General features: G+C 34.3%; 1 protein-coding gene and 1 pseudogene across 4 annotated transcripts; both read right to left on the bottom strand.

The window, feature by feature from the left end:
- Nucleotides 1–3266: 3266 nt before the first annotated feature.
- On the bottom strand, nt 3267–4567 carry LOC114284704 (ADP/ATP translocase 3, mitochondrial-like; annotated as a pseudogene). Its single transcript, XR_014357956.1, has 2 exons — nt 4072–4567; nt 3267–3631 (listed from the first exon to the last, which is right to left on the bottom strand). The product of XR_014357956.1 is annotated as an ADP/ATP translocase 3, mitochondrial-like (transcript).
- Nucleotides 4568–5975: 1408 nt separating this feature from the next.
- On the bottom strand, nt 5976–10036 carry LOC145814614 (uncharacterized). Of its 3 annotated transcripts, XM_082911475.1 has the most exons (7): nt 9540–10036; nt 9380–9441; nt 9229–9293; nt 8459–8501; nt 7994–8031; nt 7810–7901; nt 5976–7688 (listed from the first exon to the last, which is right to left on the bottom strand). In XM_082911475.1, exons 1-6 carry the CDS (start codon nt 9547–9549, stop codon nt 7853–7855), a joined length of 267 nt encoding a protein of 88 aa, XP_082767601.1. In that variant the 5' UTR covers nt 9550–10036; the 3' UTR covers nt 5976–7688; nt 7810–7852. The 3 variants fall into 3 exon arrangements, 2 of the variants coding, with proteins under 2 accessions (XP_082767601.1, XP_082767600.1); XR_014357959.1 differs by having other exon boundaries at nt 7810–8031; XM_082911474.1 differs by lacking the exon at nt 7994–8031 and having other exon boundaries at nt 9540–10035.
- Nucleotides 10037–22946: the final 12910 nt, after the last annotated feature.

Genomic DNA, 22946 nt, shown 5'->3' with positions numbered 1-22946 from the left:
TGTTGCTGGTACTGCTATGTAATTAATTAGTATTTGGTTGGTTATTATGGTAGTGTCTTGGGTGGTTTATTTTGCCTAGGTGTTCTTTGTGAAATTTGGTGAGGTGGTTGTGTGTGTGGGTGTTTATTTTGGTGGGTTTTATGTTGGTATCTCTCCAACTTTGATGGCTTGAGCTTGCATATGATTGGGTGGTCCTCTTGGTGCCAACCTAGTTGGGATTTGGAGATTCACTATAATGCTTATTGCTCTTGCCTTACTTTATTGATGTATTCATGTGTTTTGCCCTTTGTTTTCATCAATAAAGTTTATTTTTTGCCGATCAAAAAAAGATTAAGCTAAGTCTTCTGGTCTGAAAACTCAGTCTTACTGCATCGTCAGTAGTGTAAACTCAACCCCATAACATAAATAGATGCCTATTTTGCAAGGTTAAAATTTTAGGCTTCGTGTGGCAAGTTTAGCCAGGACTAAATTAGCTACAAAAAGATAAAATAAATTAAAAAATCAATAAGGCAAAGTATCACATTCAAATCATAATCATGTACTTTTTCTTTTACAAAAAATCAAAAAAATCAAAAAAGTCAACTCAAACAAACTTTTTAATCAAAAAGCCAACTGAAAATGCCAATTGCCAAACGACAACTTAGTTAAAGTGTTAAAAAGTCAGTATATATATATATATATATATATATTTTTGAAATTAAATTGAGGAGAAATTTACAATGTGCACTCATTCAAATGGTGCACATTGTAAAAAAGTTATGATTTTTTATGATAAATGTTATGATTGTTTGTGATGTATGTTATGACATTTTATAGTAAAGTTATAAATAGTGAATTTATAATGCGCACCTTAAAGTTAAGAATAATAATATTATGACATTTTATGATTTTTGTTATGACACTTTGAGATTTTGTTATGACATATTTCAATAAAAAAGGGGCTTTTTTTAAGGTCCCTAATATTATGATTTTATAGCATAAAGAACACCAAATATTTTCATAATGTCTAAGGTCCCTCAACCTTGATCCAGAGAAATTTCAGTCTAGAAAAATTCTGGCCCAAATTTCTCTGGACCAAATTTCTTTGGAAAGTCTACAGCAATTCTGAATTTCTCTGGCCCAATTCTTCCTACAATTTCTCAGTATTTCTCTAATGCATTGGCTGAGTCCAGAGAAATTTTGAATTTCTCTGGTCCAATTCTCTTCAAATTTCTCTGATTTGCAAATTTCTTTAGTTTTCTCCCAGAGAAATTTAGAATTTCTCTGGACTCCAAACTAGAGAAAAACAATGCACACACAAACACATTAAATAGAGAAAGAGAGAGAGGGGTTAAACAAATGTTGATACCTAGAGAACAAATAGAAGAGACCCAACTAACCTGGAGACATGAAAGCAAATAGCACTCAGGAAAACAAATGGTCTTACTTTATTTATGGTTTGGTTGAGGAGACGATAGTGTAGTAAGTTTGGAGAAAAGCCAAGACAAAGAGACAAGTTACAGAAGCGAAAATTCAGTTTAAAAACCAGAGAATTTCTCTGATTCTCTAGTTTCAACCCAGCGAAAATTCAGTTTAAAAACCAAAGAATTTCTCTGATTCTCTAGTTTCAACCCAGAGAAAATTTAGTTTAAAAATCAGAGAATTTCTCTGATAGACCCAAATCTTCATTACAATGACTGTTATCAAACTTTTCATCATTTTGTTCACAAAACATGAAAATGAAAACAATACCCAAAAAATAATTTGAATGCCACTGCAAACAAAATTCCTAGAGTCACCACTACTGATTGGAGTTCATAATACATTAATTAAAAATAAAAGTTGTAAATCAAAATCAACTAAAATCACAATTCAAAAATCCAAGAATAAGGAGTTAACCTGATTGACTGCTAGAACCATTTTTGCAAACTTAAGCAATTCTTTGATCTGCTCTATATTAAAATGGCTAACGCCAATGGCTCGAACTAGACCCAACTCCACCAGACCTTCCATTGCTTCCCATGTAGTGTTGAACCGATTCAGAAACTGCCTATACTCACTCCCTGACTTAGTAGAAGGATTAGTAGCATCTCCAAATGCCAAGCTCTCAGGCCAATGCATCAAATAGAGATCCAAGTATGACACTCCAAGATTCTTAAGAGATACTCTAACAGAATTCTCCATCTTATTGAGTGAATTCATAGTATCAGAATTTCTCTGACTTACTGAGGATTGCGCTTGAGTTCTTGTTTGTAGCCGAGCTGGTCGAGGCGAGCATGGCCTGAATCGAGTGTTGTGTCACCGTTTTGAATCTGCGATGGGAGTGCCATGTTTTCTTCACCACGACCCCAAACCATCTCTCTCTCTCTCTATATATATATATATATATATATATCTACAACCTCATTGGAGCTCTGTTGAATCTTCTAATCTGCAGAGAGGCTGACTTTTATTTGGTGTGTGAAATGGAATCTGATCTGATTAATCTCCATCTATCAGCATCATTATGCCACAACTCCGATCAGAGACGATGCTTCTCCCCCTCTTCTTGGGGGCTCTCTGCTGCTGCTGCAGCTGCGGCTCTAGGATTGGAGTAACAAAAGGACAATCCGAATCAGAATGAGAATGCTCTGATCATACTCCCACCTCGCACCTCCTTCGACTCCATCTTCGCCGGTGGTAAACCCTAACTTCCATTGATGAGTAACAGAATAGATAGAATACGATGAAGATGAGGGAAAACACTGCAGGAAATTCAGCTTTTAGCGGCGTTTAAAAAATGCTGCGATAAGTGCCAAAAACGCCAGTAATTCTTTTTGTGACGCTTAGCACCAAACGCCGAGGACGCGGCCGTCGCTATAGCATTGTGACGCTTTAAAAACGTCGTTAATTTGTTATAGGCGGCGTTTTAAAAAACGCCTCTAAATGTGGTACATAAGGCAAAGTGACGTCATGACAATTTTAGCGACGCTTTAGAAACGTCGTTAATTTGCTATAGGCAGCGTTTTTTAAAACGCCTCTAAATGTGATACTCAACTGCAAAGTGATGTCCTGACAACTTTTAGCGACATTTCAAAAACGTCATCATAGCTTTTTTAATTTTAAAAAACCTATATAGTGGGGTTCTGAAAAATGCCATTACATCTTTATTTTTTTAATTGTTTTTTTTTAAATTATTACTTGTAATAAAATTGCAAAGTAGCACTAATATGAAACAATAACTCCTATTTCCATTCAAATGAACATTTGTCAAAAGAAAAAGACAAAAAAATAACAAAAGAATTGATTTGAGACCAAGCCAGTATCTAGTGATATGTGAAAACGTCTATAATAACATTACGTGCTCCAACAAAAAAATATTTGAAATAATAGACCAGGCAAATTTTGGAAATCATCCAATAATGGGATTAGTTATGAGGCTGCAAACATCAATTAAACCATTAAACTGCCTTCCACCACCATTCTTAGTAGATGTAGCATCATTAGCCAAACGTGTTCGAGCATAATCTAGGGAATAAACAAAAAGAGAAGATGAAGCACCAGCTGCAGCACCTGACGCCAAATTCCCAGCAAACCACTTCCAGTAACCATCCTTGTCTCTCTTGAAATTAAACAGCCTCTTAAAATAATCTTTGAAAGCAAAGTTCAGGGCCTGAAAAGGATTGATGAAATTGCAAATTCTGTGAGACATTCTATAAAACAAGACATGGTTGTCAACAAATGATAAATCAAAACGGAAACTTAATGAATCACATCGACAAGCCAGCATTTTTAATTCAAACTTTCAAAACTGACAGGATGAAGCTATTTGGAGGACCTAAATCAAATCCAGATTAGACATCACTTCCTTTCAAATTTCAGTATGTCAATCCATCCCTTTGTTAGCAAACACATATATATACACTAATTATTATGCAATTGTTATTTCTGCAGACCACACACTCACATGGGGTTGTCCCATCATGTAAGAGGCAGGGTTGTGGAAGAGATGTTTTAGACTGTGGAGATAACTGCTCCCATACTAATCGAGAGCAGAAAAACAAAACAAAAGAAATGGCAAGATTAACAAATATAAACAAAAGATAGGCTAACCTTGGTTGGGAAATATCTGATAACATTGGTAGTGTTGCTTCTCCACAAAGCAATAATGTCTTCATCCTTAATTGTTCGGGCAAAGCAGTCAGAAATTCCTTTTTATGGTTCAGACAACTGACCAGCTTTGATCATCTCATCCTGGTTCTGAATCATCCTGGTTCTGAATCAATAGCTTAACTCGCTCTATCGGAGCAGCAGCAGTCTTGGATACAGCAGCAGAAACTCCTCCCATGAGGAAGTCTATCATAAAACTACGAAAACCTTTTTCTGTGGGAGCTTGTACAAAAACAGAGGATAGTGGTGATGCAAATTCCAGGCCAGTGCCTTGGAATGTTGGTGGCAGAGGACTCTGCAGACCTCCATTTACATATGCACCAGTCATATTGTGTAAACCAGTATTCCTGGAGCGCAAGTTAGGAGAAATTCGAGATAAGAAATAAGATTGCCCATGTATCTTCTAGGAAATTGATGGATGCTGTGATCCATCCGCCATATTTGCAACTCAAGGTGGCAGCCTGCAACAGAAACCAACATTAATTACATGCAAGAATAAAACAAAAACAAGCATATCAAACAAAGAACACAATAAAGGTTTAAATACAAGGAACAATAGAGAGAAGGGTTTTTCCCTACCCAATCTTTTCGCTACTATAAACACCGGTGCCAAAATATTTATCACTTTAAAAAAATTAAAATAAAAACATATTGTTTGAGTCAAATGACTTTGGAGGGAACAAATAGTTACAGAGTATTATGTATACTATCCTTGAGGTTTACCCATCTTAATTTTCAAATCTAAGCAATATATGCATGCATGCTAAACAATTTTCAAACACAAATATAATTAAGGGGAAAATAGATCAATTCATTTAGGCTGCAAAAGCATGCTAAATAAAAGCGACAAACGCGTTGTACCTTAAAATGCACAATAATATGTCCATAATGCGATCCCACAACACACGTAATGGCAGCCATCAACGAGCTAGAACATTTTAGAGCAAAAGAGGTTTAATCAAAGAGCCTTCATATGAAAATAATATTATCAAGACTAAAATATAGTCTGTCAGAAAATACAGCAGTGGAGCTATTCTCTAAGTGCTGCCTTATCAACGATATCAATCCTATTAACTTAAATAATAAAAGACCATGAAATTACTCTAAACCTTTGATAATAATAATGAAGGATTGTCCTCAGTAGAAATAAAACAAATTGTTCATGTTATAACATCAATCCTCCAAAAAGGAAATGATCGATCTGAATAGCATAATACCTATATATCAATACATGACAAATATGAATTCCATTCAACATTTGTTAGGTCCTTAATAGATAAAGTACAACATTTAAGATTTGTCTTGGACCATAATGGAATCTCTAATGCTATTTGGGAATAAGTGAACAAGTGTTTGGGAGTAGATTGGGTACATTTCTAGCTTGCTTTCCTCCAATGCCAACTTGGGCATTTGAAATAGCAAATGGTAAGATTAAGTCAGCTCTGCAGAGGAATTGAATAAGATAAAGGCATTGCTATTTCGATTTTCCACTCAATTAAGATTTATGGCAACATTTAGATACTATACTTCATGTGATCAGAATACCATGATTTATGACTATCACTTCTCTTGCGCTTGAGGATATCCCCAGTCTTAGAAATAAAATATAAGATAAAGATTACTTAAAGTTTATGGGTCAGAAAGTTCTCTAACCTTAAGATGCCGCCAGGGTCAAATGAAGCAAGGCACCATTCTGGTGAATTTAGTGGTAGAGATCCATAATCAGGAGAGTTGACACTGCATTCTTGTTATATGGAGAAAGTTAACCATGCAAGGATCTACAAGGGATTTAAAGACTTTAATATAGGAAAGTCTAGCCCAACTAACATGATGATCAGAGAGGAATGAGAAGAATCAACCCTGAGCTAGCATGGATTGGAATCCGAAGAGCTAACGCCCAACTATAGTAAACAATTATCTAAACATAGGGGTGCAATGACACAGGTAAGAAACTAATAATAAAAGTTTACTCTGCAACATATGGTAGTAATCAAATATTAATGAAGATTAATTAAAAATCAAATCTTAACTTATGGCAAACATCAAGTGACCAAAGTGCAAAGTTTAAAAATAAAAAATAAAAATAAAAGAACTCTCTGTTCTAGGCAACAAAATAGAGGATGAATTTGATAAATAAACAAAAATCAGAGCAAAAAAAGAACAACTACTTGGTAATAATCTATCGCTTGAATTATCTCCATCAATAATGCTCACTGCTATATGTTTTTCCTAGTTTGATGCTACATTACAGTTCAAAGAGTATTTATTCAATAGATTTTTAGGCAACCACTAAGTTTAGTGCCAGCCCAGTCCCAAAAAGTGATTAACCTAGAATGGTTTAATTTAAACAGACCAAAAAAGTATGAGAACCACTCCACCAGCAAAATCTTGACTGAGAATGAAGGGATCAGGTCAAATCATTGATGAAGAGATTTTATTGCTATGAATTAACATCAAGACACTGACTTATAAATAATGCTACAACACTTCTCAATATACATGCAGAATTGATTTGTAAAAGATATTACAAACTAAGAATGCTACAGAGTCTAATCATATTTTCTGAAACTGAAGATATTGTATACTTATAGTTTTAGATGTTAATGTAGCGAACCAGTAATTAACAATATATAGCACATTTTTCTTGTAGTTTCTCTTGGAGTTGATAATTTGAACTCCACTAAAACAATGTAATCAAGAGCAAAAGACTAGTCAAATTTAAGCCCTAGTCATTAAACACACATTGTCGTTTCATCACCTCACCTAGATCAACTGTCCAGGGCCAAGTCAAATTTTACCCTTACAAATTAAAGGTGCTGTAGCAATTAGAGCTAAAAGATTAAAGGTGCTTATAAAAACTAATGCTTTTTGTTAGTACTTTTACCTTGTTCGTTCGTTCTTCTTCTTCTTCTTATTCTTCTTCTCCTCTTTCTTTGAAAGGTAAAAATGGATCAATCAAGGCTGGACAATTCTGAAACAGGGAAACTGTTGGTAGATCCATAATGGATCCTCTACTCTTTTCTGGGATGACCAATGGGTTCCTACTATTCCAGGGGTCGTGTCAATCGATTCAAGCTCGTTGAGATCAACAAAACATAGAAACACCAAATACCAAAATTTGTTAAGCCATTACACAAACACCCTTCAAGAATCTCTAATTCTTTTCTCTCTTTTTTTTTTTTTTTGATAAATATTCAAGAATCTCTAATTCTAAATACATATGCAACACAAATCACAACCTTAATTTAAATTAATATCCCTTCAAACTTCAACTGGAAAAAAGTTGAAAACAAGAAAACCAATTGGAAGCCAATTTGGTTTATGCGCAATCCTAATCCTCTCTCTCTCTCTCTCTCTCTCTCTCTCTCTCTCTCATAATATAATAGAACCATTATAGAAATTAGTCAAAAAACAAGATAACCCAATAGATACATATAAAGACAAGATCCAAAACCAAAGGTAGTTGCCAACCTTGATTCAACAGTCGGCTGCACATGGGAACGACTTGCATGAAAGGTTCAAGCTTCTGGTACTCTGCTAAGAGCTATGCCAAGTACTGGCTACAAGAAATAAAGAATACCCAGAAACATATAAAACCCAATTCAATCAAAGCTATAAACTCATCAAAAACTACCCAATCATTAGAATCAAAATCGAATCGAAAAGGGTCGTATAATATACCTATCAACATCTGGGCTGGTCCTTATATGTGGAGAAGCAGTTCTTACAGGTGAGAAACTTGAATTCTGGGGGAACAAACTAGACATGGTTGGCTGCAATGCAAAAATGATTCTTGAATCTTGATTTGAGATAAAGTTCAAAACACAAATGAAAGGTTTTTTTACATGAGAACAAAAAAGAGAACTTTGAATGGTTGAAAGGTCGGTCTTGACAGCAAACCCCCTGAAAATGAAGGAAATAAAGACAACGAAAAATGTGAAATTTCTTACAATTGTGAGTGTGGCTTTTCTTTTAACAGTTCAGTGGGTTTAAATAGGTGTGGTTTCACATCGTGTGAATCCGGTGGCTTTTTCTTGGGAAAAAAGCTAACTATTCAAAATGTTTCAGTGGGTTTACATATAAATGTTTCTACAAAATTTATATGTAGAAACAGCTTCCTCTGGCACTCCTTCAAAAGCTTACTAGTCACACAGCAGATGCTCACAGATATCAAAATTAGACTCAAATGAATAGTTTTAACAACCCTTGTGACAGAAAACAGAAAAATTAAAACTGAAATATATGAAAACTTGGAGGAACAAAGTATATTATTGGGAATTTCGTTCTAATAGATCAGTGAAGTGCTTTTCGCACTGATAGGATGCACAACCTTAGAGTGGTGGCCATAGTAATATGGATGGGACCATTTACACCTGTATGAAATGTTTAACCTGTTACTTATAGGGGAAACAGATGCAAAAAGAAGAGAGATAAAAAGAAAGCTCAATGAAGTAAATATGGCATACAAAACAATTGACAAGCATATTGTGTTCTACTTCAGAGGACAGATACTGTCCATAATATTATATAGAATGTAAGCACTATCCGAAATCAAAACAACTCACTAAACATTACAAGGAAAACTAACCACCCAACAGTGATGCAGAAAAACCAGGAAGCACATAAGCATACTTGAAAATTTTACACAGAATTAACCATTATGAGAATATTTCTTTCTGTAAAGGGAATAACTCCTCAACATGTTTGAAAGATAATTTTCTCACAATAACTTCGATTATTTTCAGAGAGTAAATTCATTGAACATATAATGAATGTAACTAGAATAAAATCTGGCTTCATTCTCAACAGAAACAACACTGGAAACATCATCATCACAAGTACAGTTTACCAGGGACACAAATTTGCAGGAAGGTGGTTGAGTACCCAACAACATATGAATATTTAAACCCACCATGTCCCCGTGTCCTAAGATACTCGCAACGGTTGGATTTCGCAAGAATCTCAAGACATAATCAAATCTTTACAAGTGGTTCAAGACAATGAAACAGAGAAATTTGGGGGCCGAAGATCTTAGCCTCTATACAAATAAACACGTGATAAGTATTTACATGAAATATGATTAAAGAAAAGCGTGGTTACTTGAATGCAGTTGCCACTGGACCTATGCCGAAAACTGAAGCCACGATAATCTCCCTAATTAATCTCTGCGATGAAAAACAATAACAATTACATCAAAAAATTAAGCAAGAACAATCAAAATGTTGAGGTGGTTTTAATCGTTAAAAATCACCAGAATCTTGCTCATGATGGTAGTCAAACCAATCCACGCAGCACGTTGAATCAAGCCAATGTCTACAAAATCACCCAAATATTAAAGCATTCTAGGGTTACAGACACACATTTATTTGTATATGTATATATATCGAGAGTCTAGGGTTGGGAAATAGTACTAGAAGGCATCGAATTGGTGTCATCATCTTCGACCTTGGACGCGGACTGGAATGCATGGCTTGAAGAAGTTTCCACCGAGTCGATTCGAAAATGTACAGGTTCTTTGAAACAAGGGACTGTTTGAATTCGACTGAATTGGTGAAGAATTCAAGTGTGAGAAGGATTCGACGACGATGAGAAGTGTGATGGGAGAGAAGTGAGTTCACATGGGTGAACAAGGAGTGAGAACCGATGAGTCGGCGAGATTGGGAGATTGTGAAACTCCAAAATGTTGCGAAGCTTGAGGGACTGGGACTCCATCTCTCTACAACTTCGTAGTACAGGCAGTTGGCGCCAATATATAGGGTTAAAAGGCAGCAATACATATAAATTAGGTTTAATTACAAATTGATATATGAATCGGCCCTATACATCATCAATGTGAACTAAGCATCTACCAGATGCAATCTCAAGTAGCCTAAGAATTTCTTATTTCATTCAAATGGGCAAAAAATTAAATTGAAGTAGATGAGTAGCGATCTGCAATGACATATTAGTGTAAAAAACACAGAACCATACATAAATCACCAATGGATCAAACTCTATTACACACAGAAAATTAATAATTTCAATTTCAATAAATATATATGCATAAATTACTGCAAAATACAAAAAATTTATATAAAGAGAGGGGGGAAAATGCTGATATGAGATGGAGTGATATCAGTCATAAGCTTGAATCTCAAATGAATGCTAGAACTGAAATTACAGAAAAATCAAGTGCATGAAAAAAGAAAACAATCCAGATTTATATTCTTTAATATTTTTTCCCCAGTTTTCTCAGCAACCAAACAAAGAAAAGGCAATGAAACAGAGCATATATAACTCATCAGTGAAAAACAATTACTGAAACAGAGCACATACAACTCATCAATCACTGAAACACACACACACACACACACACACACACACACACACACACACAGACGGGAAGACGGAGCTTCAGAGAGAGAGAGGGTGGAGCTCACCTTAGTAGACGATAGTGCAGATGATGGTGCAGACGATGGTGCAGATGGTGGAGACCAATCTGAATCTCTGACGCTCTGCGATGAAATCACTGAGATGAAATCGCTTTGAATCTCTAAATCTCTGAGTTGAATCTCTAAATCTCTGAGATGAATCTCTGAATCGCTCTGATAAGGGTTTAGAGAGGGTTGAGAGAGAGAGAGAGAGAAAGAGAGACAGTGGAGCTCATCTTCGTTGGTGCTCGCTACCTCGCTCTGAGAATGAATAAACGGTGGAGCTTCGAAATCGCTCTGAGATTTAGAGAGAGCGAGAGAGGGCGCTCGAGATCTGGGTCTTAGGTGAGTCTCAGATTCAAAATTAGGGTTTGAAAAGGGGGGAGACCATGCGCGTGAATCACAACGCATTTGGAGGCGTTTTTCAACGCCTCCTATTACAAAACGGTAACGTTTTATTAAGCAAATATGCGACGTTTTATAAAACGTCGTTAAATATTAAAAAAAGTAACGTTTAAAAAAACGTCGCTAAACAAACGTCGCCTAAACTGTTTTTTCCTGTAGTGAAAAGAGCACGAGATCGTAGAGCCGCCCAATCAGATCGTACCCACAATATATATATAGATCATAGAGCTCAATCGGCTAGAGAATGAAGTCAGGGGTGAGGAACAAGAGTTGATCTGGATGGGTCTGAGAATGGAGAAGTTTAGAGAGAGAGAGACATGAGTTTTGATTTGGTAAGGTCAAATTTCTCTGTGATATGTTCAGGGATCTTAGACATCCAAAATTAATTTTGTGGATCTCTTCCATTACGAAAAGTGGGAGAGGGACCCTTCACTAATTTTCCCTAAAAAAAAATTACGATTTTTATAGTGAAAAAGTTATGATATTTCGGATTTAAGTTATGAAATTTTGTGAAAAGGTTACAAAATGCATACTATATGCACCTTTTTGAAGGTGTACATTGTAACATTTCCCTTTTTACAAACCCTAGTTGTAGTTTAGGGTTTGTGAAAAATTTAGTTGTCATATTGCTATGAATATTATTTGAAAGACGTAGTCAAGCAACGATATGAACATGATACGTGTAATCATGGTTTGTTTTAGGAAGATGATAAAAAGTTAATTTTTTAATTTTTTTTAATGATTTTTTTGGCAAATGTTGAAATAGATTTCTGACCTAATCCTGCTAAGGGCAGATGCACCCAAAGCATTACAATAATTACATAAATAGAGGTTTATTCTATTCCTATTAGAGACAGAAAGGGTTTATCATATTGTTTTTACAAAGAAATGTCAATGGGTGTCTTTCGCGTATTGTTTACTATTAAAATTTATATGATAAATACTTTGAAAATAAATAAATAAATAAATAATTAAATAATTCTGAAATCACTAAAAATGTGAAAACTATCTCATATTTTTAAACTAAATATTTAAATACACAACTCCTTTTATACAAATTTTTTAAAAATAAGAAAAAAACAAACTTGGGCAGCCAATATTTCGACTTTGGAGGGTCGCAAAGGAAAGTGATTCCGCTCAAGTTAATTGACTAAAACATTATTTTAATTAATTAATTTATCGGTCTAAATATTTCTTTTTTGAGAAAAAAAATCAGAAAAAATTATTGAAAAGTCCACTTTAATAATTGTCTAAGGCATTAGGTTCAGTGGATATTTTTTATTGGTGAGAGGTCCACCATTTGTGAAATAATTTGGTGAGAAATTCTTTTATTTGTTTTGAAGAATATTTTGTTTTCAATTTTACTCCTTAATTTATCTGTTAACTTTTGTTGACTATATGTTTAATTTTTTTTCATCTGTTCCAATTTTTTTATTCTATCTGTTTAATTTTTTCCCCTTATCTGTTGAAATATCTGTTCAGATTTTATTATATGTTTTTTTTTATCCATTTAATTTTTTTTATATCTATTTTGAACATATTTTATTATCCGTTCAAATTTTGAACAGATCAGTCCTATTATCTAATCTGTTCAAAAGGTATTATCTGTTCAAAAAATTTTTTTTTTACCCGAAACCCCTTTGTCTTTCTTTCTCTTCAAAACCCCTCTCTCTACTTGTTGAAGATATACAATCACACCACAAGAACTCTAGAGACCCATCAAACCCAATGGAGGTCCAATCCAAAGAAGATCGCGCCCGCACATGACAACCACTCCATAAACCGTGAAGATCCATGGACTGTTACCTGAAGGTGGAGGGACGTCACCAGCGGTTGAGGATACCAACGACCTGTGTAGCCTGTATATTTCACCTGACATGCGAACTGGGACCCCGGTGTGATGGAGAGAGTCCAGTGGCTCCTCCAACAGATACGACCTCAACTCATCCGACCCAAGCAACCCAGGACCAGGATCCATATGAAGTCGGGGTTAGAGTTGGGTTATCCGAATGGGAATAATGGGGGTGGGAAGAGGACGGTAATGAGGGCGACAGTTGTACAAGCCTCGACTGTATATGCATGTCTTAGGAGGGAGAGAGAGAGAGAGAGAGGCGATACCAGCGGTGGCCGGTGGTGGTATTGGGGGACAATAGAGTCCAGAGAAAGGAAGAATCGTAGACCGACCACCGCCTTCATTTCCCTCAATAGATCAGCGGAGATCAGAATTTCGATGTTGGCGACCAGATTGCCGCCACCTCACGACGGACCTTGGCGAAGATGAACATTTTGGAAACCTTAGAGATGGAAGAGAAGAGAGGAGAGATGAGAGAGGAGGGAGAGAGAGATGATATAGATCAGAGATGGGTTTGAGAAATAAAAGGGTTTGAAAAATAGAAGTGTGAGAGACGTAGGTGGTGAAGGGATATTTTGATAATTTTGTAATAATTTGTACTTGTGAACATGATAGATTAGTGCTTGGAATCTTGGAAAACAAAATTTAAAATTGAATTTTTCGCCCGAATGTCCAAAAACCTAACGGTTTAAATAATTTTAACATAATCTAACAATCATATGTAAAGTATTTATATTAAAAAAAAATTATAAATATATTTTGAAACTCTTCAAAAATGATGTTTAGACTGCTCACCGGGTACCTGCATACTCTACAAAAATCCACCACAGAAGACCTTCCGAAACATGGTTTTATAAACAAATAATAAATTCTGATATTAGATTCATAACAAATAAAAATAATAGGACAAATTACACCGGTGGTCCTTATATTTTACCCTTATATTATTTTGGTCCTTACACTTTCAATTGACTCGATTTTGATTATTAATTTTAGATTTTGCGTCTATTTGGTCTAATTGATAATGTCGTTAGTATTTTGCAAGAAAAAACATCTCTAAATTGGTTGAGATTAACTCACCAAGTTGAGTAACCCTTAAAAATATGGCACATGACACTTGTATATCTTTCATAAAAGGATGCTAAGAATTGTAACCAGTTGGACCAAAATGAAAGAAAAACTCATAAATTTATAATCAAAATCGAGCCAATTGAAACGACATAGATGAAAATAACATAATAACCAAAGTATAGGGATTACCATAATAATTTATCCAAAATAATAATAATAATCAGAAAAAGACCACCTTGAATTTGATCAGATAGAAACAACTTACTTCAATATAATTAAGAAAAGACTTTAAGTAGAGATAACTACTAAGATTATGCAAAAATGAAGGACAATACAATTGACCCAACTTCATATATAAAGAACAGAACAACAAGCGACTCCAAATCATGAACAAATGAGTGGCATGTGACTCTACAAAGCTATTTACAATTATCTGTGTTCACACCCAAAATGGGTTAGGCTGCAAATAACATTGCTTCTAAATCTTCTCTGCAATCTATTAACTATGTGTTACTTCACTGCCCTTGTGTGTGGCTAATATGGTCTTATTTTTTTCAAAGGGTGAGGGCTGCAGTGCGCTTTACCAGGTTCGGTTCAGAGTGCTTTTTAGTGGTGGTCTGGTTGTAGAATAAGGCAACTTGAAAAGAAGTTGTGGAGTGTAATACCATATGCTATTTTTTGGTCCATATGGAAACAAAGGAATGACTCTGTGTTCAATGGGGTGGAGCCTAATTTCGTAGCTCTGTGTGAAACCATTGAGGTACGAATTGCTTTGTGGGTTAAGTCCTATGTCCGAGCTTTGAACTACACTGTCCATGATCTGGTGCATAATCTGCAACAGATTAGAAGGTGCTTGCCTTAGGAGTTTCTGCAGTAGATTGCCCTGGTGGCTTTTAGTTTGAGACTCTGAATGCTTTGCTATGGGAGCTGCTGCTCTACTACTGATCTGTGTGAATGGGGTGTTCTTGGTGAATGCTATGATCATGTGCCTCATCTGTTTTGCTGTTGTGTTGGATTTAACAAATCTGGTGCTTGGATTGAATGTAGGGCTGCTGTAGTAATTCATGGCAGTATAGTTCAAGGTTGTGTAGATTATCTGAAGGGCTGGTTGTCTACTCTGCCTGTTCTGTTTTGGTGCTTGGAAGGGCTATTGTAGTGCCTGATCTGTTTGGTGTTGTGCTGCTGGTCTGAGGCTCAGAATGCTTTGCTATGGGAGCTAGTGTGAAAATCTAAGTGATTCGTGATTAGATCAAGATTAAAATATTCCAAATCCCAAACATCCAAAACACACAATCTAAATCAACAAGCACTTACGAAAGTGATTTAGATTGTTTGTTTTGTCAGATTAAATAATAAATCGACACAAAGGATTTTTACGTGGAAAAAACCACAATTGGACACCTCCAACTGTGATTAAAAAAACCACGGGCGAAACGCCATAAATCAATCCACTACTGAAGTAAAAAGATTACAAAGAAATTTTACAAATTACCCAACTTAGTCAATCTGTCTCCGAATCTTCTGTAACTCTTTTTCACGACTTCATCTCGGAATTGATCAATCTTGAAGTTGATTCCACAACCTCACCCACATATAGAATCAAACACCTTTCGAAACTATATGCTAGAATCTTCGGAATCCACCGAAGAGAACTCTCTCTTGAATTTAAAGAAACCAACTCCTTGATGTATGTAGTTTAGATCCTGAGTGAAGAACTCTTCTCAAGACATCAAGAAAAACTCTCAAAAACTCCCAAGCAGCCTTTAAACTCAACCCTAGTTTGTTTTGATCAGATCTAGGAAAACGTGTCCAACAAAACAACGTTAGCAGCTTTAAATAAGAATCTGCAACCGCGATCTCCGCTCGAGCTCAACATAGCTCGCTCGAGCGGACTGAACAAAAACTGCATACGAAGAAACAGAGCTGCGCTCGAGCGTAGGAGTTTCCGCTCGAGCGTCAAATCACACCTTCCAGAATCTGTGCTTGCCCTGTCAAACTACTGTGACCTGCTAATCTACGCTCGAGCTCAAGAGTCTCCGCTCGAGCGGACAGTACAAAAACAGAAAAACACAGTTTTGAACCAACATAAGATTTTGTCTCCGGATTTGACAACACAGGGACCTAACAATCTCCCCCTTTGTCAATTCCCGGACAAAACTTTCCTAAACAAGAATCCTGAAACACAAGCACTAGACAAGATTCAAAAACTAAAACTAAAACACCCAAAACAAATCTATGAACAAACAAACTTTCCAATCTTGCCATATATCGATCCATCAAGCCAATTCATCATCCACCAATCACCTGTGAAAAAACGAGCAACATACCAGAAAAACCAAAACTTGTGGAACTATATAAGAATATAGCAAAATGTATCCATTCAATAGAACCAACGGAACAAAATATCAACAAAAATGCTCTGATACCAATTGAAAATCTAAGTGATTCGTGATTAGATCAAGATTAAAATATTCCAAATCCCAAACATCCAAAACACACAATCTAAATCAACAAGCACTTACGAAAGTGATTTAGATTGTTTGTTTTGTCAGATTAAATAATAAATCGACACAAAGGATTTTTACGTGGAAAAAACCACAATTGGACACCTCCAACTGTGATTAAAAAAACCACGGGCGAAACGCCATAAATCAATCCACTACTGAAGTAAAAAGATTACAAAGAAATTTTACAAATTACCCAACTTAGTCAATCTGTCTCCGAATCTTCTGTAACTCTTTTTCACGACTTCATCTCGGAATTGATCAATCTTGAAGTTGATTCCACAACCTCACCCACATATAGAATCAAACACCTTTCGAAACTATATGCTAGAATCTTCGGAATCCACCGAAGAGAACTCTCTCTTGAATTTAAAGAAACCAACTCCTTGATGTATGTAGTTTAGATCCTGAGTGAAGAACTCTTCTCAAGACATCAAGAAAAACTCTCAAAAACTCCCAAGCAGCCTTTAAACTCAACCCTAGTTTGTTTTGATCAGATCTAGGAAAACGTGTCCAACAAAACAACGTTAGCAGCTTTAAATAAGAATCTGCAACCGCGATCTCCGCTCGAGCTCAACATAGCCCGCTCGAGCGGACTGAACAAAAACTGCATACGAAGAAACAGAGCTGCGCTCGAGCGTAGGAGTTTCCGCTCGAGCGTCAAATCACACCTTCCAGAATCTGTGCTTGCCCTGTCAAACTACTGTGACCTGCTAATCTACGCTCGAGCTCAAGAGTCTCCGCTCGAGCGGACAGTACAAAAACAGAAAAACACAGTTTTGAACCAACATAAGATTTTGTCTCCGGATTTGACAACACAGGGACCTAACATAGTGCTTTGCTGTTGGTCTGTGTGAATGGGGTGTTCTTGGCAAATGCTATGATCATGTGCCTTATCTGTTTTGCTGCTGTGTTGGATTAAACAAACCTGGTGCTTGGATTGAATGAAGGGCTGCTGTAGTAATTCATGGCAGTATAGTTCAAGGTTGTGTAGATTATCTAAAGGGCTGGTTGTCTACTCTGCTTGTTCTGTTTTGGTGCTTGGAAGGGCTGTTGTAGTGCCTGATCTATTTGGTGCTTGGAAGGGTTGCTGTAGTGCCTGATTTGGTTTTGGTGCTTGGTTGGGCTGTTGTAGAGCCACAGCTTGGAAGGGCTGCTGGTTTAATATTTTTGTTTTTTTTTTTGCTTTTGCTTTTGCTTTGTGCGTTGGTTTCTCACCAACTAGGACGTTGGAGCTTGTTATAGCTCCAAACTTCTCTTTATTGATGTAATTTTTCTTATATTCCATCAATAAAGTTTTCTTTTTGCCGATCAAAAAAAATCTGGAATTTCATAGTGAAAAGGAGAGAAGGAATTTGTTAATTCACCTAACTAATAAGACCCGTCTAAAATAACAAATGAATGGAAATGTTAACTTAAATCGTAGAGAGTTGACTATCACAACTGAAAATGGATAGAGCAAAGTGGTATTTTAGTTTAATTAATCTTATTTTGTTTTGATAACACCTAGGGATGTAATCAGTTTGATACGATTAGTATTGAGGTAAAAATTTTCATCGAATTGATAATATCGGTTTTATTATTTTAAGTATCGATACAACCCTTTCTCCTATCAAATTGCACCGAACCGAACCGATTGTAATGATTCAGTTCGGTGTGATTTAATTGGTTTAGAACTATTCAAACTTAAGTCACATTTTAGAATGGTCACTAATCTATGTAAAAACATTGAAGTGGTTATTTTTCCGACACTTCAAACATAATAAATAAATAACTACTAAAGGCCAAGAATAATAAATTAGAGTTAAAATTATATATAATAAAGGTTTACTAACTTAGGTTATAGAGATGATAAGGTTAATAATTCATTATTTTTATTAATATCATTATATTATTAGATTATATATGTTATAAATACAATATAGGTTGAAGCGGCTGGTTTCGGTTTAATTCAGTGCACAAGATATTTGAATCGATACTGAATCGAAAATAAAAAAAAAAGTCAAATTAAAAAATTATACAGACTTATTCTTATTAAAAAAACAAACCAAATATGATCGGTTTGATAAATATCATCTCTCTCTCTGTTTTGTTTTGTTTTGTTTTTATTTTTTAACTCTTTGTTTGTTTGTTTGTTTGTTTTAAATTTTGCATTCCTATTATAAGTCATTAGATATGTAAGTCTCGTCAATTATAAGTGATTAAACAAAGACCTCCAGTCTGAAAACTTCAGCTTACTACACAACCCCACAACATAAACAAATGCCTATTTTTTTATTTTATTTATTTATTTATTTATTTTGTTTTGTTTTTTTAAATTAATTATAAATTTAGTTCCTATTTTATAGTCATTAGATACATAATTAAGTTTCTTTATTAAATAAATGAGATGGAGAGAATGAAAGTCTAAAAAAAATCTAATTATTGATCTCGCTAGTTTTTTATATATGTTTTTTTTTTTGTAAAAAAAATCAAACAATCTCTAAAAATATCAAGAGAAATTGGTGATAAATCTAATTTAAAGAGGGTGTAAGGCATTAGGTCTAGTAGATATTTTTTACTGGTGAAAGATTCACCCTTTATGAAATAATTTGGTGAGAAGTCCTTTTGTTAATTTTGGAAGACATTTTGTTTCCAATTTTACCCTCTTAATTTATTTGTTAATTTTTTTTTTACTATTCAATTTTTTTGGACAAATTACATTATCAGTCTTCATAATTTGGAGTTGTGTCATTTTGATCGCTAACTTTTCAATTATGATACATTTAATTTTGAATTTTGAATCTTGTTTCAAATAAGGACAATTAAAGATGTTTTCCTTGAAAATGGTCCATTTCAAGAATAAAGTCGTAATACAACTTATTTTGTGTGTGTTAACTAGCATGTTGTTTGGAATGTAATGACTTTTTTTTTAATGAATAATGTGGCAACTTTTTTGGTTATAAAGTTCTTTTTGATTTTGGTTTTGTTTTCATAATCTATTTTCTAATTTTTTTTTCTAAGAAATTAAAAATTAAATTGGTAAAAAAAATTAAAAATACATTATTTTTATATAATTTTATCTTTTGGGAGGGTAGAAATATTTTTTTATATATTTATTTTCGTTAAATTAATTTTTATTTTTTCAAAAGTTAAACATAACGACGATTTTGATGTTATTATTAAACTAATCCATTAAATCAGAAAATCCAAAACTAAAAACATTTTATATATTAAACATATCGATTATACATTAAAAACCTAATAATCATTCATTACATGATAATCATTCAAAAATATCTATTAGCAACAAATATAACCATTTATTACATGATAACTATCCAAAAATATCAACAAAAACAATCATTCATTACATGACCATTATTCAAACACATAATAAAAATTAATTTAGTAAAAAAATAAAAATATAAAGATTTACTATTTTTATATAATTTTATCTTTGGTGGGTAGAAATAATTTTTAAAACATTAAAAATAATTTTTGATATTTGTTTTTGTCAAACTAGTTTATCTGTTTATCAAATTAACGACTTTGCTCTTGAAATGGAGCAATGATATCTTCAATTGTTCTTATTTGGAACGAAATTCAAAATTGAAGGTCAAATGTATCACAATTGAAAGTTCAGGAATCAAAGTGACACAAGCCCCAAATTAGAATACCATTAGTATAATTCACCATTTTTTTTCTTTTCTATCTGTTCCAAATTTTTTTTCCTGTTCAAATTTATATCCATCCGTTCATTTTTTTCTTATCTGTTCAAATTTATGTCTATGTTCAATTTTCCCCCCTTATCTGTTCAAATACCTATCTAAATTTTATTATCTATTCATTTTTAATTTTTTTTTTCTATCTGTTAAAATACCAAGCTAAACCAAATTCTATCTATTGAAATCGAAAGTCAACAACAATGGTTAATTAACCTATCTATCTAATTTTTTGAATATTATTTGAAAGTCGCTATCAAGTGATGGCAAGGTTTTAAAAAACGTCTGCAACCGTTACGTAACGTCATTACATAACGATTGTGGTGGTTACCTCTACCCGTTACGGTCGCTTTTATAGTGTAATTGAAATTCACAGGTGTGTCGGTCGTAGCGGCTGCCGTAGCGGTCATAATGGTGCTATAACAACCGTAACGGCCTGTTACGCACTGTTACGTAACGGTTCTGAACTGCTTCTTTCGAAAAAACACACACAAAAAAAGCTGAAAATGGGAGAAGATGGATAGAGAGAAGAGGGAAGATAAAAAGAGAAGATGGAGGAGAAAGAGATAGAGAGAGAGAAAAAGAAAGATGAAGAATATGTTATTGATTTGTTGAAACTGTAAGACCTATGCTATTCTATTCAACTGCTATCATTCAACTATTTTGTTTGTATGTGTCTATCTATATATTGTTTAATAATAATAATAATAATAATAATAATAATAATAATAAGTGTGGTCATTATCTATTTGGCTTGGTTAAAATATGTATGTGTATATATATATATTTAGGCCATTATTTATTCTCTTACTTTGTCGTTATTTATCTTATATATAATAGTTAGTGATTGATTTTTTGTATAATATAAAGTCATTAATTATTAAAATAAAATGTAAAAAACTTGTTTATAGTAATTTAAAAATATTAAATATATTGGATAATACTTAAAAATTTACAAAAATTGATTAATTTATTTTAAACCCAATAAATATGATAATGGAAAAAAAATATGCGTATCGATAAGTTTTTTTTTTTTCAAATTGTGCGAAAAACAAAAAAATTCACGGTTCTGGTGACCGCAACCGTTTCACTACGGCCTTTACACCCTGCAAGCGCACCACCGCCACCGTTACGACGACTGCGACCGCGACCGCAACCACTTTTCAGAACCTTGAGTGATGGTGATATTAACATGATACCAGTAATCATATTTTTAAATGCTGCTATGTGTTTATTTATTTGAATGTTGGAATGGTTTTCTCACCTAATGGCAGATGCACCCAAAGCATCACAATTAATTAACAATTAATTACATAAATGGAGGTTTATTATATTCCTATTAGAGAGAGAAAGGGTTTATCATATTTTTTTTAAACAAATGTAAACGAGTGTGTTTTGATGAGATTCATACTAAAGCAGATCAAATCAAACTAATGGAACACAATAACAAAGGTGAAAAAGAGGTGTAGACAATCTATACTTGTAAATAGTTATTGTAACAGTAAGTTAGTCAATGAGTTGGTTAGACAGATAGATATAGTTTAGATATATAGCACTTGTGTGTATATAAGAGGTAATGGATGTATGTTCAGTATTGAATGAATGGAGATAATATTTAGTTTCTTTTCTTCTTTATGATATCAGAGCTAGTTGCTCCAACGAGCACATCATCCGTGGAGTTATCTTCATCTTTACCTTCAAATCTTATGCTTCTTATCTCTAACTTGAACTCATTTGTTACAGTCAAGTTAGATACTACAAATTTCATTGTATGGAAAAATCAATTTCAGAATATACTCAGAGCCACAAATCTTTTGAGCTATGTTGATGGATTTGTTGTTTCTTCATCTGCAACTGTTCTTGATTCATCTGGAAAAATTGTGGCTAATCCAGAATTCTTACAATGGAAATTGGTTGGCTCACATCTTCTGAGTTGCATTACTGCAACTTTGACACCTACAGTGTTCACATCTGTTGTTCAATGTGTCACTTGCAATGAAGTTTGGTCTATTCTTTCTAGAAGATTTACTTCTCTCTCTAGGCCTCATATTCACCAACTAAAGAATACACTTACCAGTCTCTCGAAGAAATCTTCATCAATGGAGGAATATTTGCTTCAGATCAAAACTATTTCTGATCAATTATCTCTCTCTGGATCTCCAATTGATGAAGAAGATCTGGTTCTTATCACCTAGAATGGACTTCCTGCAGAGTTTAATGCACTTAAGACCACAGTTTGGGCAAGAATTGAACCTATCACCATGGAAAACTCTCTTCTTTACTCTGTTCTGAGGCTTTACACGTTGATTCAGATACTAAGTCTTCAAGTTCTGATCTAACTGTTGTTTACTCTATCACAAAAGATCACAACAATCAGTCTAGGTTTTAAAACCAGTCATCTTGTCCTTATTGAGGGAATCAAAGTCAGTTTCGTAGAGGAAATAATTCTTCAAGAGGAGGTCGATTTCATGGCAATTGTCGAGGTCGATTTTCTAATTCCGGTCGCCAATCTTCATCTTCTTCCTTCTCTAGTTTTGGTGGTTTTGGTTTCGCTCTCTATTGTCAAATTTGTGGCAAGCTAAATCATACAACTCTTGATTGTTGGTTTCGAATGGATTCTTCTTACAATTCTCTACCAAATTTCAACTCTCAATCCAATTCTCCATCTCTTACTGTGTATATGACTTCTTCGTCTGTTTCTCCTCCTGGAAATTGGTATGTTGACTCTGCTGAAACACAATTTTCTACTTCTCTTAAAGTGTTTTGCACAGATGTGGGGGTGAATATACAGGGCATCAATTTGAAAATTATCTCAAGTCTCATGGTATTTTGCATCAAATGTCTTGTCCTCATACTCCTCCCCAAAATGGCG

The sequence above is a fragment of the Camellia sinensis genome, unplaced genomic scaffold (genome assembly GCF_055761805.1).
Source record: "Camellia sinensis isolate YWXY unplaced genomic scaffold, ASM5576180v1 Unanchor12, whole genome shotgun sequence".
NCBI lineage: Eukaryota > Viridiplantae > Streptophyta > Magnoliopsida > Ericales > Theaceae > Camellia > Camellia sinensis.
Note: the sequence above shows the minus strand (reverse complement) of the source record. Positions and strands in the feature narration are given on the sequence as shown.